This window comes from Mustela lutreola, chromosome 3 (genome assembly GCF_030435805.1).
Source record: "Mustela lutreola isolate mMusLut2 chromosome 3, mMusLut2.pri, whole genome shotgun sequence".
Classification (NCBI taxonomy): Eukaryota; Metazoa; Chordata; class Mammalia; order Carnivora; family Mustelidae; genus Mustela; species Mustela lutreola.
This window is the reverse complement of record NC_081292.1, coordinates 76,677,984-76,693,622: the sequence shown is the minus strand read 5'-3', so window position 1 is coordinate 76,693,622 and position 15,639 is coordinate 76,677,984. Positions and strand designations below refer to the sequence as shown.

The following is a 15,639-nucleotide window of genomic DNA, read 5'->3' as shown; positions in this document are numbered from 1 at the left end:
TATTATAGGTGTAAATGCTTACATTAAGAAATAAGAAAGTCTCATATCAGTATCCTAATTTTATATCAACTAGAGAAAGAAGAAGAAACTCAAAGTTAGCATGAGGAAAATAATACTAAAGATCAGAGCATAAACAAAATAGAGAACAGAAAAAAAAAACCCCACAAAACTAAGAGTTGGATGGTTGAAATGATCAACAAAATTGAAATACCCTGAGCTAGATCACTTGAAAAAAAAGACTACTTCAATAACTAAAATTAGAATTGAAATATGGGACATTACAACTAATCTCACAGAAATGAAAAGGATTATAAGAGAATACTACTAACACTTATATGCCAACAAATTGAATAAACTATAAGAAATGGATCAATTCCTAGAAATATACAACCTGCTAAGACTGAATCATGAAGAAATAAAAAATTTGAACAGACTAGTAAGGAGATTGAATCTGTAATAAAAAATCTGCCAACAAACAAAACCCCAGAATCAGACGGCTTCACTGGGGAATGTTACCAAACATTTAAAGAATTAACACCAATCCTTCTTAAATTCCTCTAAAAAACTGGAGAAGTGAACACTTCCAGACTCCTTCTGTGAGGACAGAATCATCCCAATACCAAAGCCAAAAACACCGTTAGGAAAACTACAGACTCTATACAAAATTGAATCATTACCTGGTACACCTGAAACACATTTAACAAGTTAAAGGTCAATTATACCTCAATAAAAAAAGAAAACTATAGACCAATATCCTTGATAAATACTGATGCAAAAATCCTCAGCAAAATACTAGCCAACTAAGTTCATCAGGACATGAAAAGAATTATACACTATGACAAAGTGGGATTTTTTCCTGGAATGCAAAGATGCTTCGACCCTCACATATTGGGTCAAATGGTTTTCAATCAGGGTGCCAAGACTCTTCAGTGGGGGAAAGGAGAGCCTCCTTAACAAACGGTGGTGGGAAAACTGGATATCAAATGGAAAAGAATGAAGACATATACAAAAATTTCCTTATATCTTTTAAAAAAACTAACTCAAAATTGATCAGACTTAAACTAATGCCTAAAAAACAAAAATCCCAGAAGAAAACACCAATGAAAATCTTCATGGCATAGGATTTGGCAATGATTTCTTGGATATGACACCAAAAGCATAGGAAACAAAAGCAAAAATAGACAAATGGGACTATATCAAACTTTAAAAAGCCTGCGCATCAAAGGAAACAATCAACAGTGAAAAAGCAACCTACAGAATGGGAGAAAATATTTGCAAATTACATATCTAATAATGAGTTAAATATTCAGAATATAGAAAGAACTCCTACTGCCCAACAAGAACAAAATAACCTGACGAAAACACGGGCAAAGAACTTGTACAGATATTTCTCCAAAAAAAGACACAGAAATGGCTAACAAATCTAAGAAAAGATGCTCAACTTCACTAATCATTAGAGAAATGCAAATCAAAACACAATGTAATACTGCCTCACATCCATTAGGATGTCTAAAAAAATAAAAAATAAAAACAAACAAAAAAACCAATCCTTGTGGGAATGTAAAGTGGTGCTGCCACTGTGGAAAAGTCAAAAAATTAAAAATACAGTTATACCATATGATCCAGCAATCCTACTTCTTAGTGTTTACCTAAAAGAATTTGAAAGTTGGGTCTTGAAAGATAGTCAAGAGGTAGAAGTCACTCAAATGTTCATGGAGGGATAAATGAATAAAGAATGAATAAATGTGGCATATACATGAAATATTATTCAGACTTCAAGAAGAAAGAAATCTTATATGGGACGAGGATGAAGCGTAAGGACATGTTGAATGAAATAAGCCCGTCAGTCACAAAAAGAAATACTCTATGACTCCACTTATAGGAGGTACCTAAAGTTGTCAAAGTTTAGGAACAAACTAGAATGGTGGTTGCCAAGGGCTGGGGGGGAGGGGAGAATGAGGAGTTGTTCAATGGATATAGATTTTATTAAACAAGATGGAAAATTTCTGGAGATCTGTTGCACAGCAATGTGAACATATTTAACACTACTAAACTGAAAAAAAAATCAGAGTCCTATCTTTTCAATTTAGACACTGAAAAATTTGTATATGAAATATTATGATGTCTGGGATTAACTTCAAAATAATCTGAAGGTTGCTTGGGGGAGAGGGTGAAAATTGGGTCAACTGGCATCAGTTTGACATCAACTTAAAGTTGAGTGGGTTCATTATACCATTCCTTCTACAACTATGTATGTTTGAAATTTTCTGGAAATAGAAAAGGGTATCAAAATGAAAAACTAACAATAAAAGTGCTAGATGAGAAATTCAAGGAAATATCCCACATTTGATAATGAAAAAAGACTAAAAGAGCATGTGAAAGAAAGCTAAGAGACATACAGGGCCTCCAGGTCATCCAACCGATAGGAGCACCAGAAAGAGAAAATAAACAAATGGAGGGTAGGGATAAAATATTTATTATCAGATAGATGTTATTGCACTTTCATTACTGGTAGGAATATAAATGGGCAGAAATATGTAAGGCAGCAATTTTAGTATCTTAAAATTGAAAATTGGTATTCTATGACTGAACTCTCTTCTAACTACCCTAGAATAAGAGCTGCATATAGTTAATGTTCTTAAATAAATGATTCATTCTTGAAATTAACTAATTACTAAATAAATTCTGGTTAAATTCAGGCGCATCCATATAATGTAAAATTCCCTGAAAGAAATGAAGTATATGCAAATATAAAAATATCTCCCAGATACATAATTAATGATAAAAATAATTTACAGAATGTTGAATATTCTCAATGATATTTAAAAAGATACAAATTTTATATAGCTAAAGGAAGACTACAATTACTTTTATGTATATAAAGTTTCAAATAATACAATGTTAACTATTTCTTAGGTTGGGTTCTATGTAAAGAAAAAGTTTACCAAACAAAATATATGGAAGGATTCACTTCTCTGAGTTTAACTTGCTTTTATAAAAGTGAAATATACTATTCCTAGGATGAAGGAAATAATTCATCTTACTTTCAAAAGATAAAACTTTGGCTTTGCCAGTTTCTCCAGCCATAGTTAGACCTACATGGTCACTTTTTGGGTGAAGGACACGTAAAGGCCATGCCCCCAAGGATTCATGTATACTTCTGCAAATGTCATTTGACCTAATACCACTGGCCAGCAGTGTGCCCCACCCTGTGGGAATTGAGGTCCTGGTGTGAGAAACCTATGCCCTTAGCAAGCCAGTCTTGGTTTGGTAGGAGTATGTCCCAGAGACAGACAAAGGACACGCATATATACTCAGATACTTTTAAGTATTTTACACAGAACTGAGGCCCAAAGAAGTATTGTATCAAGCTCACATACCCAAATAACCTTTTGAGCAGATCTGACAGCATGGCCATGAATTTTTACTTCTCTTGCCTGTTCGCTCTGTATCTAGCGCTTGCACATTTGCACTTTGGTATCCCGTCAGGTAAGGAAATGGGATCAGCAAATGGCACAGACATGGAGAGGACTGGAGACCTCCCACTTTCAGTATTTCTTTACATCGCTAATCCATACAAGCTGGCCTCTCTGAATCATTGGCACCATTAGCACTATTTAACCTACCTTTAGTTGGTTTCTATGTATCCCAAGATCCTGCAGGGCTTTTGTTTCCAAGTAGTTTTTAAATGTTTGAAGAATCAAAGATAATAGTAGTTTTAATATTTTAAGTGTTATATTTCGGGTTTATTACAAGCTCTAAGTATTACCTATAGTTTAAATACAACTCCAACAATCTGAAGGGGAAAATTACCATTGCTGATATATTACTTTGGCACATATCAGCTAAAATTCACAAGTGTTATTAAGGCCACAGAACCGTTCAACATCTTCTGATCTACTGAGGCACCCCTTTCCCTATTCTTTAGTCTTAAGTGACCTTTTTTTCACAGGACTGGCATTTTCTCAACCAGTTCTCTGGGTACTGAGTGTATTCCAGATTTCTGTGTTGGAGTACATTTGGATCATCAAAACAAGCTTGTAAGTACTTCTATGTGGGGGCCACATACCAGGTACTTGTTTTAAAACGATTTTAACACTACCTGAACAGCTCTCTTCAGCTTAGAAAACTGGAAAACAGGCTAGTAGCTCATTACCTGGCTTCTGATTAATAATTCTTTCATGTGTATACCAAAAACACTAGCTTCTAAGAATGGATCACTGCTTACCTCATACAGCTTATCTATATGCTTACCTTAACTAGACTCATATTGTGGAATTTCTCAAGTACTATGCCTATGGCAGTGTTTATTCAGCAGTTACAGTAAAATCTTTTTAGTTTCCCAAGCTAATTGGTTCGTTAAATTATAATTAGTAAAAAAAAAAATACCTGGGATTTTGAGCTTATCAACTTGGCATAGTTCTTTCCAGATTCAGTCCCACTCAAATCACTGATGTCTGAATTATTTTTTGAAGTCTAAAACAAGTAGAATCAAGAGGACTTGGATACTGGAAGAGATAGACGTGGAATCAATGTTTGAGTGACCCCCGTGGCTGTGTGGTGGACCATGGATTGAGAAAGAAAACAAGTTTGCAGGAGGGAAGAGGATTTTCATCTTAAACATGTCAGGTTTGAGCTGCGTGAGGTGCAGGCTGTCTAGTGGATGTACAGAGCATTCTCAGCCAAAGTTTAAATACACATGGTAACTGAGGATAGTGGACAACATAGCTCAGAGAAGTGAAGATCTAAGTCCAAACCCAGGAAAAAGGCATGTTTCATGACTGTAATTCTAGTCACAATGACTTTTTCTGGTCAACTTTGTAATTTGCAGAAATTTTCTTGTTAAGTATTTCTACAAAATTTTCTCTAGTAGAGAATTAGGCCTATTGAGGATATCCAGAGGATTATACAACCTAAAAAGCAAATATTTCAATACTTCTATGGGACATCAAGAGGATGTTAAATTTCATCTGTGCTACTAATAATGCTCCAGTCATCAGGCAAGCCAAACCTCAGCCAGTTTCCAGATTTGCACAAGAACAGCATTTAAGAAAATAAAGTATAAACAGTGGACTGCCTAGGTGACTCAGGCAATTGAACATCTGACTCTTGTTGATTTTCCTCAGGTCAAGATCTTGGGGTTGTGATATTAAGCCCTGTAAGACTCCACATTCAGTGGGGTCTGCTTGGGATTCTCCCACTACCCTGCCCCCCAAGCAGTCTTGCTCTCTAAATTTTTAAAAATAAAAAAAAGGCATAGAGTCTAATAGCTAAACAATGTTATCCATTACGGTGTCATAGGGGTCCGCCTAAATAAATTTGCTCTACTAATGACACGCTTTTCTCTTAACATACATCTATTAAATGTTTATATATAAACTACACATTAGTATAGCTCCACATTAAAAGAAACTCCAAGGCCTGTATATACAGTTCTATAAATATAACCTAAATACTGGGTCTTTTTTTGATCTGTTAATCTAAAATTAAACCACTTCTCTGCAAAACTGCTTAATATAAAGGCCAATATTTCCAAAATATTTAACAATTTGCTGAGTTTACTCTAGTGTAATAATGTTAAGAGAAAGGGTGTATTAGTTGGCAGAACTTAGTATTTCCCATGTTAGTTACCTGCCCACAAAAGCACCCTGTATCTACTTAAAATTAGAATTTTTGGAATTAAAACCCAAATGTCTTGGAAAAGCTCTAATATGCAGCCAGTTATGAACCACCACATTGCATACATTCATCAATGCTAAGGTCTCCATGTATTTAGTTAATACAACTTAGTTTTCAGGTGATGTCAAGCACCGACTGCTTTAGTGGCCTCTTAAGAGATACAATGAAAACAGGATAGACCACCCATCCCTAGAATATTAACCTAATTTTGAGTACTCAAAACGTGGACAAGGATTTTTTAGTACAACTCTGTACTCCTAAAATACGTTGGTATTTAGGAAAAAAGTCAACAAGCCTTAACAACAGATTATCAATTTATTAAAAAGGTTGATTTAAGCATCTGCAATGGTGACTTCAACCTCAACTCCTGGCTCAATACTGATGGATGTAATCTGCTTAACAATCTCAGAAGGACTGTGCAAATCAATGAGCCGCTTGTGGATCCTCATTTGAAACCGATCCCAAGTCTTAGAGCCTTCACCACAAGGAGTTTTTCTTGTAGTGATTCTCAGAGTCTGCAACAAAAGACAAAGGAAACCAAGCATTTATGGTTTTATGCTTATCCCTAGGACACCTACAAAACCACTGCTTATTTCATTTGTAAATACTTCCCAGAGCATCATTCCTTTTTACCGAAATCACCATCAATTTATGACCGGAAATTAGTTTTCCTCAGCCAAGACAGTGCCCTTATAAAAGCACCTTACCCCACCCAAGAAAACGAGCAGCAAAGCTGTGAAAACTGGGCACTGGACATGAACCAAATTTTACCAACAATTTTTCTTTAGTCGTGTTCCCCCCTCTCCCCTGATTTACTTCACCTTGGTAGGCATCCGAACTGGTCCTTTCACTTTCAGATTCTTTTCCTTGGCGCCCCTGATCAAATCAGCACATACTACAGAGAAATAAAAGCATCTTTTCAGTTCTTTCAAAAGAGTCAAAGCGTTAGTAATTTTAGCTGATGCTGGCTCAGAATAGCGTATAAAACTGTCATCATCGTTCAACACAGTAGTTGTCTCCTCATCGCCAACAAGGATTTAAAAAACACAGTTAACAGATAAGGATAGACCCTTCTTTGCCTTTTCTAAGTTAAGAAACTTGTCACTTGACTCCTGAATCAATCCTGTACAGCAACAAAAACAAATTCATTCTACTTTTTGCCCAAAGGTCTCACCATGAAAATACCATACTGACCCTTTTCCAAAGATTTTACGTTGCGGCTGGTGAGAGTTATTCTAATTCGGTGAATCGCCACCTCCGGTTCCACGGGTGTCTTCCCGGTGTCTTTAAAAGCCTATCATTACACAAACGGAAACAGATTCCTTTAAAAGCCTGGAAACGACTTTAAGGGACTTCCCAGGCTCCTTCCCATCTCACAACCTCCTCCACAGAGTAAGTGAGGATCGTATTCCCACCGCTTCCTCCCATCCCGGAATCAGTCCCCAGAAGGGACCGTGTCCCTCCGCGTCCCCAACCGCGCGGTGCCGGTTCCCGCCTCACCATGGCTGCGGCGCGGCTTCCTGACCGACTTGTTCCTCGGTGAGAGCGAACAGCGGTGAGTCAGGAGCAGAAGCAGGGCCACCAAAGGACCGCCGAACCTGCGACCGCGTCTTCCTCAAAGAGAAAGCCGTAAGGCCTGCGTGGCGCTTATATAGCTGCTCTCCCGTCTGCATCCGGGTCCCGCACGCGCCTCCGCGCTGCCCCGGAAGAGGAATTGTCCTGAGGGCTCCAGAGGCGGCCGCGCGAGTCGGGGCTGGAGCACTCGTGGAGTTGGCGGGAAAGGCGTGGCTGTGGGTGCCCCCTTTCGGCTGGGAGGACTTAGAGCCCCGGAGGCGGCGTCCCCGCCCCTGCAGTTACCAAGGTCCTCTGGCCACCTGCGAGAGATGACAGGGAGACTCTGACCTAAAACCCGAGAAACTCCTCTTCCTGATGCACCTACCCCTGCCCTCTGCAAAGACTCGTGTAGTTTTTAACACTGCACATGTTGCTTCCTATACAAACCGAAGCACTCTTTCACATTTTCGGGATATTTCGCCTTCTGGCTTCCCAGAGCGGCAGATCCATCTAATCCGTTTCTAGAACGAACTTGGGTTCTTTCCGTGGGAGGAAATTGAGGGCAAAAATGCCTGGCTGCCGGGATTATCCTGTGCATCCGGAGGCCTACCCTGGAGACCTAGACCGTCTCCCGAATTCTTTTTTTTTTTTTTTAAGATTTTATTTATTTATTTGACAGAGATCACAAGTAGGCAGAGAGGCAGGCAGAGAGAGAGAGAGAAGGAAGCAGGGTCCCTGCTGAGCAGAGAGCCCGATGCGGGACTCGATCCCAGGACCCTGAGATCATGACCTGAGCCAAAGGCAGCGGCTTAACCACTGAGCCACCCAGGCGCTCCGTCTCCCAAATTCTAAAACATGCTGTCGCCTCTCTGTTCGGATAAGGTAATATCGGATAAGACCTTTCAAGATTTCCGTTATACTGAGTGTATGGGACAAAGTACAGTGGAAAAACCAAGAGCGGTCAACTGTCTTGGGTAGCCGGGAGAGAGCGTAAGGAGGACACATATACTTAAGGATGACACAGTGGTTTAGTGGAAGGAAATAGGTAGGACTGGTTTTGGTACAGGGCAGAAGGAAGAATAAATAACCTCATTATTTTACATGTGAACTGCCGAATGCAGAAGAGTTAATTTGCTCAGACACACAGAACTGGTGAAGGACAGACCTCTGACCCCTCCAATTAGGGCTCCTTCTTGAGCCTTTCCCTTCTGTTCCTTGGAGGGAAATCATACTTAAAGCTTTTATCAAATAATAGCACAAATTTATTTGTTTGGTGATAATTGGGCATAGCTAATAGCTGGCTTTCTTTGGCTCATAAGTATATATATATATTTTTTTTTTTCCCTGCCATTTACCAATTAATTTAAATATTAAAGTTTGTGTATTTCTAGTTCAGTTATTCTAAAGTGTCATCTGGCTGTAAAAACCATTATTGGGAGAATTTGCAGCAACAAAATCTGAAATTCTGTGTTCTTAGTTTACTAGCTGTAACCTAAATGAGACTTCATAACTCAGGGCTTTAACTTACTCCTATGGCTACCAGTAGGAATGCTTGAGAACTGTGTTTGTGATATTTTTTTTTTTTTTTAAGGAACAAATCTGGTACATTTATTCTTAGGTTTCCCTTCCCCTTCAAGTACTTGAGAAAATGGTGAACAAATTAACTTCCTTGACCTTAGAAAAAAATTTCAGTATAGAAAAAGGATAATTGTGGCCCAGCATGTAAGGGAAGAATTGTAGATGTGACTAGAACTCAGGAAACAGCTGGTTGAGATAACAGAAAAATGTAATGAAAGCCTATTTTTCAAATTTGTGTTTAGTTGAGACATTTTGTTTTTTATTTTTCTCTTAAAAGTTAACTGCTCCTGTAGGCCCCACGTTTTCATTAAAAAGGTAGTGTTCTAACATAATGTAAGATATTGGAGAAAAAGTAAAAATTGACAATTTATCCAAAAGAAGAAAATACAGGTTGCCATCCTTAATGCCTTAGATCAATTATGCATATTATAAGATTATAAGTACTTTGGTATTAACCAAGTTGGTCTTTGGGAACGTTATACCCAAATAGGTATTTCCTCTAGCAGTTTAATGAAGATTTTACTGTGAAAAGGTGGAATTACATATCCATTTCATTTTAAAATTTAAAAAAATTCTTAAGACCATTACAAACTTTATGTTTTTAACATATCTATCCATAGCCTTCCTTTACTGATTTTTGTAGATCTTTCCCAAAATGATCTTGTAAAGACTCTTACTATAGGTGTTTGTTCCTGTCTGTGGACAGCCATCTACTGGTCTCTTGTTGCAATGACAGTGTCATCGTACTAACAAAAGGAAATTAACAGAAGTTAAAAACTACCTAATTCATGGTATACGCTATTGGTAAAACAGTAAAGAAAATTTTCAAATGAATGTGTTAAGTGTCTGTTTAGACACAGTTTTATTAGCAGAATTTTTGATCTAAATAACTGAGTTCAAATTTAAGAATAAAGTCTGAAATTTAAGGATTAAAAGCCAGGAAGTTTAAAACTTACTGTCATGGTTACTCATGTTGTACTGGTAGGAAAGTGAAATGAGGAGGCAGTTCCTGGTGGTTTACAAGGATTACATACGAGGACTTAGAACAGCACCGGGTATATGACATTATGCATGGGAAGACTGAGGTTAGGTGGCCTGCCCAATGTCAAAGGAAAAGCTGGTGTTTGAAGCTCTGCAGTCTAACTCCAGAGTTTGCACTCTTACTCTCTCTCCTATGGTGTCTCTCACTATATATTTGGTCGTAGCATTATCATTAGGAGCTGTACTTACCCGCGATATATAAAATCCTATTCTGTGAAATAACATAGCATAGCAGGGTACTCTCTATTTTACTTTAGTTGAGGTTAGAAATTTTATTGAGCTACTAATATGTGTCCATTGTAAAATGGAATCCTTATTTTTTAACTCTTTCCTTTTTTTGGTTTGAAGCTCTGTAGATACTCAAGGCCAGTTAACTCTATTTGCTCATTAAAATCGTTAAACTGAAGTGAGCAATGGAACAGAACTGGGGACACAGATCTTTTCACTGAGGATGATTCCTATAGAACTTGCCTTGAGTTGGTAATTTTCAATCATGTTTAACTGCGGAGCTCACAGAATTCTCTATAGGGGTAGAGACTGAATGTCTTATCCACTAGACCTCATAGTACTTCTTTTCCCCCTTTCCTTCTCCTGTTCCCAGGCCTGCAGGCCTAGAGATTCTAACATTTCTTGAAATGCAATCTGACAAAGTAGTCTACTTCTGTCACATAGTGCCATTTCCTAGTTTTAGCAGAGGACTCCCATAGTCACACATTTGTGATCCTGATATCAGGTAGAGGAGTCAGGGATAGATTTACCTATCAATCATTTTTTTCTCTAAGGTAGTGCTTTTCATGTTATATAGAATTGGTATCACTTTTTAGAAAATACCATTTGCCTCCCTTAATGGAAGCTATGGCTTTCACCACACACTAATTCTGCTGCATTGCTTGTGTGGTGGACAGCCTCAAATATGGCCCACAGTGATCTCCACTACCTGTTATTCATGCTCCCGTGGGGTCTTCTCTTGAATGTGGAATGTGCAACTTGCTGTAAATGCTAGAATTTGGCAAATGTGCTGCAATTCACTTCCATGAATAGATTAAATAAGATTCTATAGCAGACTCTCTCCCTTGATAGTTTTTTTTTTAAGATTTTATTCATTTATTTGACAGAGAGAGAGAGCACAAGCAGGGGGAGTGGCCAGGCAGAGGGAGAGGGAGAAGCAGGCTCCTTGCAGAGCAAGGGAAGCCCAATATGTGACTCGATTCCAGGACTCTGAGATCATGACCTGAGCTGAAGGCAGTGGCTTAACCAACGAACTGAGCCACCCAGGTGCCCCTCCCCCTTGGTAGTTTTGATAAAGCAAGCTGCCATATTGGGAGCTGCTATAGGGAAAGGACCAAGGAAATGAGGGGAACCTGTGGTCAACACCCAGCATGAATTGAGGCTTTCAGTCCAACAGCCCCCAAAGAACTGAAATTCTACAAACAACCATGTGACTTTGGAAGCAGATGTCTACTTGGTCGAGTTTTCAGACGATACCTCAGCACTGGTACTCCTTAAATATTACACCCGAGGTGAGTACCTCCCAAGGCCTTGCAGCCTGTTCCTGGCTCTGATGGGCACATGTAGGAGAGGCAATTGTAGTGCAGCAAAAGGACACTGATGGGGGTTGTGAGGACATGCCCAAGTCCACTGCTAGGTTGGCCACCTCTCAGAAGTCATCCCATCTACATGAGCATTAGTTTTCTAAATGTAAAAAGAGGGTGCTGGACTAGGTGATCTTCCCACTTTGAAAGAATAAACAGATAAAAAATAAAACAAATCCAAGAATATCTCTTCACCACCAACATATTACCAGACATTCAAGATGGCTTCTGCCTCCTTTGTCTCTCCTTTCTGCTCCCCAACACTGAAGAAGCTATAGAATCTACAGGGGAGGAGGCTTGAAATAGCAGAGGAGACTCCCCTCTCCCCATTTCAAGTACTTTGATCTCAGGTGACTGTTAGTCTGATTTAGCCATGATAGCCTCAGTACATAACCAAGATGTTATTATTACTAGTGCTAACTTTCACTCAAGAGTGCTCCAGTTTGGATTATAAATGTTGTAGTTTCTCTATTCAAGCACAGGTCTACCTGATGATAGTGAGGACAAAGCATTGAATTGGATCAATTTAGGGTTTCAAACTGAGTTAGACTGAGTTTTAATAACTTGAAGTTACTGGAAAGTCATTGACTCTTTCCTAGATTTTAATTAAGGGGTGGGAAAAGATGAATGACACAATGTAGTTGAAACCAGTAATTAGAAGAAAAAACTTTTCCACTGGATGGGCTCATCAAGCAGTTAACTGATTGCTAAGAAGGACCCTCCATGTTCTGAAATTATTTTTCTAAATTATCCTATGGTTTCTTTTAGTAATTTTCTGAATTCATTTTGGTATGAATTTAGAATTTTATCAAATGCTTTTGCAGTAGTAACTAAGTAGGTGTTCATATGACTTTTTAAATCTATTAATATGGTGAATAAACTTAATATTGAGCCTTTTTTGTATTTCTGGAAAAAATCTCTTGACAAATATATTACAAATGACTTTTTAAAAACATATTTTTAAAAGATTTTATTTATATGAGAGAGGACAAGCAGAGAGGGAGGGACAGAGAGAGAGGAAGCAGACTCCCTGCTGAGCAGAGAGCCTGACATGGGGCTCAAGCCTAGGACCCTGGGATCATGACCTGAGCCACAGGCAGATGCTTAACCAACTGAGCCACCCAGGTGCCCCACAATTAGATTGTTTTAAAGATGTATGTGTGTATGTTTGTGTCTCTGTGTGTATATTAATGGGGTGGCATCAAAGAAACAAATTTGGAATCTTTCCTTCATGCTGTGAAAAGTTTATACAGTAGAGTGGTTATGTGTGTCTTAGACTTAGTAGAATGTATGTTTTATTGAGAGGTAACTATAAACTATAATTTCTTCAATAGTAATTAATTTGCCTTAATATCTATGTTCTGGGATCAATTTTAGCAATTTATAATTCTTTAGAACAGTGATTCTCAAACTTTTCATTCTTAGTGACTCTTTACATGCCTAAAAGTATTTGAAGAACCCAAAGAGCTTTTGTTTGTGTGACCCTGTGTCTATTGGTATTTGCTATATTAGAGGCTAAAAATGAGAAGTTTGAAAACATTTGTTAATATTTAAAAATAATAACAAACTTATTCATTGTTAACATATTTTGTTAAAAATAGCCATTTTTATTACTTTTATATGTCACAAATCTCTTTAATGTTTGACTTAATAGAAGAAAGCTAAATTTTCATATCTGCTTCTGGACTCAATCTGTCACAATATGTTGTTGTTGTTGAAGTATGTGTAGACATTCTGTGTGAGAACAGATAAGAAGTTTGAAAAGGGAGAGGATTTTAATAACCTGTTTAGATATGTGTGGATATTCTTCTTTGATACACGTACGCTGGCTAAGTAGGAGTTTCTTAAGATTAGGTAAAATGAGACTCTGAAACCATATCAGTGGCCTTTTTGTACACTCTTATAATAAAATCTATTTGTCTTTCTTGTACTTTGAATGGATCTTCTATAACATTTTATAACATCTTGCATTCATCATTTGGGAAATATTGGTTCACGGACTTATGCAGACCTTCTAATGTTGACATATTCTACTATATAATATTTAAAAAATTATATTTATCATCACTAATCAGTTTGTCAAAAAAGTCCTTTAAGTATTAGGAAGGTTTGAACTCCATGGTGTCAGACACAAATCTTCCAAAATCCTAATTTTTGCTCAAAAGCTCAAATTTTATCATTGGCAATTGGCTGTTTATGGTTCTTCTTCAAGTGACAGGCTCACTTTGTTCATCTCTCAGGAGATGTCTAACAAATACACATGTCTGCATAACCACAGTTTGTTTTTCAAGGTTTTTTTTTCCCCCCAGTAAAAATGATATTTGTTGAAGAAAGAGGCTGGCTGAGATTCAATCTCACAAGCTTTTCCTCAAAATAGACATCATGCCTCAGTGGGTATGAAAACCACACAGAATATTAAAAGGAAAGGTTCAAGATTTAGTAAGATTTTTGGGTATTACTTGCTTTTTTAGCATTCATCTAAAATTGTGGGATTTTTTGTTTTTTGGTTTTCCTTTTTTTTTTTTTTTTGCTTTGAGTGAATTAATCCTAATTCATATATTTTAGAGCCATTTAGAGTATTTTATTTTCTGTGAATAGTCTGTTCATTTCCTGTACTCACATTTTCTATTAGGTTATTGATTTTTATTCAGATATTTGGTCTGAGCTCTCTTATGCAAATTAGCTCTTCATCTGTGATCCGAGTTGCAGATACTATGTTTCAGCTTGTCAATTGTCTTCTAATTTTGCTAATAATGGTTTTTACCATGTAGACATTTTATTTTTTGTTGTCAAATTAATTACACTTTTATTCCTTTGGATTTGGGGTCATATTTATCTCTCACAACTTCCTTTTTAAAAATCCCCATGCCTTTTTAATGATGGTTCTGAGGTTTCATTGTTTATTTTATTTCTTTGATCGTTCTGAGATTTTACTGATCTAAGATATTAGGTGAATTTATTATTTTTCCAGATGCACTTAGTTGTTGCACTTAAATGAACTTAGTATTTCTTGATCTGTGTTGTAGACATCTTGTATGGAAAATAATTTGTTAACACTCATTTGCTGAACTGTGAATGGTATATAGCAGTGTGCCATGTGCTAAGTACTTTTATCTCTATCTTACCAATGTTGAGATTTAGATAGTGGAAATAAAGCCTATTGATGTGCATTATTTTTTTTTCATTTTAACAGCTTTGTTAACATGTAATTAACATACAGTAAACTGCATATGTTTACTAATTTTTTCTTAATTTCAAGAATACTCATTTCCTGGCAATGACAATCCAATAACCATGAACACAACTAATGCCTGTGCTGTGATGTTTAAATACCATTCCCCACTACAATAATCCCTGGCTCATTGCAGGAATTCCTGATTCTGGACATGGCAGGAATTTATAAGATGAACTTGGGACAACTTGTGTCACAAAGCAAGGAAGATTAATGGATTATGTTAAAAGAACAAGGGCCAATATGGAGAGGCTTCCATTAAGTCAGTCATGTGGCCATTTGAGCATCAGAATAATAATGACTAGAGTTGATAGACATGAAATATATAAAGAAAAATAGATGTACAGTGATACCAAAAGAGAGAGAACAAGAAAGTGTGTGTGTGTATGTGAGAGAGAGAGAGAGAGATACAGAGAAAGAGAAAGAACAAGACCATATGGGCAGAAAAGAGAAAAATAACTCTAAGAACTCATTGAATGCCTAGTAAGTAACGAAGGTGCTAATGCCTTGTGAAAATTGGAAATTAGGAACAAAAATTAAGCATTTATTTTGACTTTCTTATACATACTGTATTTCCACCAAATAGTTCTATTTTCAAACAGAACTTTCAAGTAATAAGTAGGGTAGTAATGATAAAATTAGGATAGCATCATTTTAAAATTCCAAATTTAATAGTTGAATCAGGCAGCATATAATGGATAGAATTATTACAGGAGAGAAATGTTGAGGGGAACTTCACAATGGAGAGGTTTACTGAACCCGCTTACTCATTTTAGAATCTCTAAAGGTGGAAAAAGTAATGTGCTTCTCCTGGGGTAAGGTGCACAGCACCAAATAGGAAGTATTCCTCCTCAAGAATTTGAACCTGAATTTAGGCAAGGCTCTAAAACTAAATTCCACTTACAAACAATATGAAGGACAGCAGACAGAGACACCACAAGGAAACCACAAGGCAAATCTGGT

At 37.2% G+C, this 15,639-nt stretch overlaps 1 protein-coding gene and 1 non-coding gene across 2 annotated transcripts; both read right to left on the bottom strand.

Annotated features, from left to right (window-relative positions):
- Nucleotides 1-5,975: 5,975 nt before the first annotated feature.
- Nucleotides 5,976-7,353, bottom strand: RPS20 (ribosomal protein S20). The gene is made up of 4 exons (XM_059166421.1): nucleotides 7,180-7,353; nucleotides 6,874-6,973; nucleotides 6,501-6,574; nucleotides 5,976-6,194 (listed from the first exon to the last, which is right to left on the bottom strand). The coding sequence occupies exons 1-4, from the start codon at nucleotides 7,180-7,182 to the stop codon at nucleotides 6,012-6,014; spliced, it is 360 nt and encodes a 119-aa protein (XP_059022404.1). The 5' UTR covers nucleotides 7,183-7,353; the 3' UTR covers nucleotides 5,976-6,011.
- On the bottom strand, nucleotides 6,642-6,708 carry LOC131828465 (small nucleolar RNA U54). The gene has a single exon (XR_009352471.1). It is a non-coding gene; the product is annotated as a small nucleolar RNA U54 (small nucleolar RNA).
- Nucleotides 7,354-15,639: the final 8,286 nt, after the last annotated feature.

Bases quoted from the DNA above. Each gene is read 5' to 3' on its own strand.
- RPS20 (XM_059166421.1), bottom strand. The intron at 6,575-6,873 runs GTCAGTATGGTA...ATTTCTCTGTAG, and splicing joins CGTAAAATCTTTGGAAAAGG to TATGTGCTGATTTGATCAGG. The intron at 6,195-6,500 runs GTGAAGTAAATC...CTTTTGTTGCAG, and splicing joins CAGTTCGGATGCCTACCAAG to ACTCTGAGAATCACTACAAG.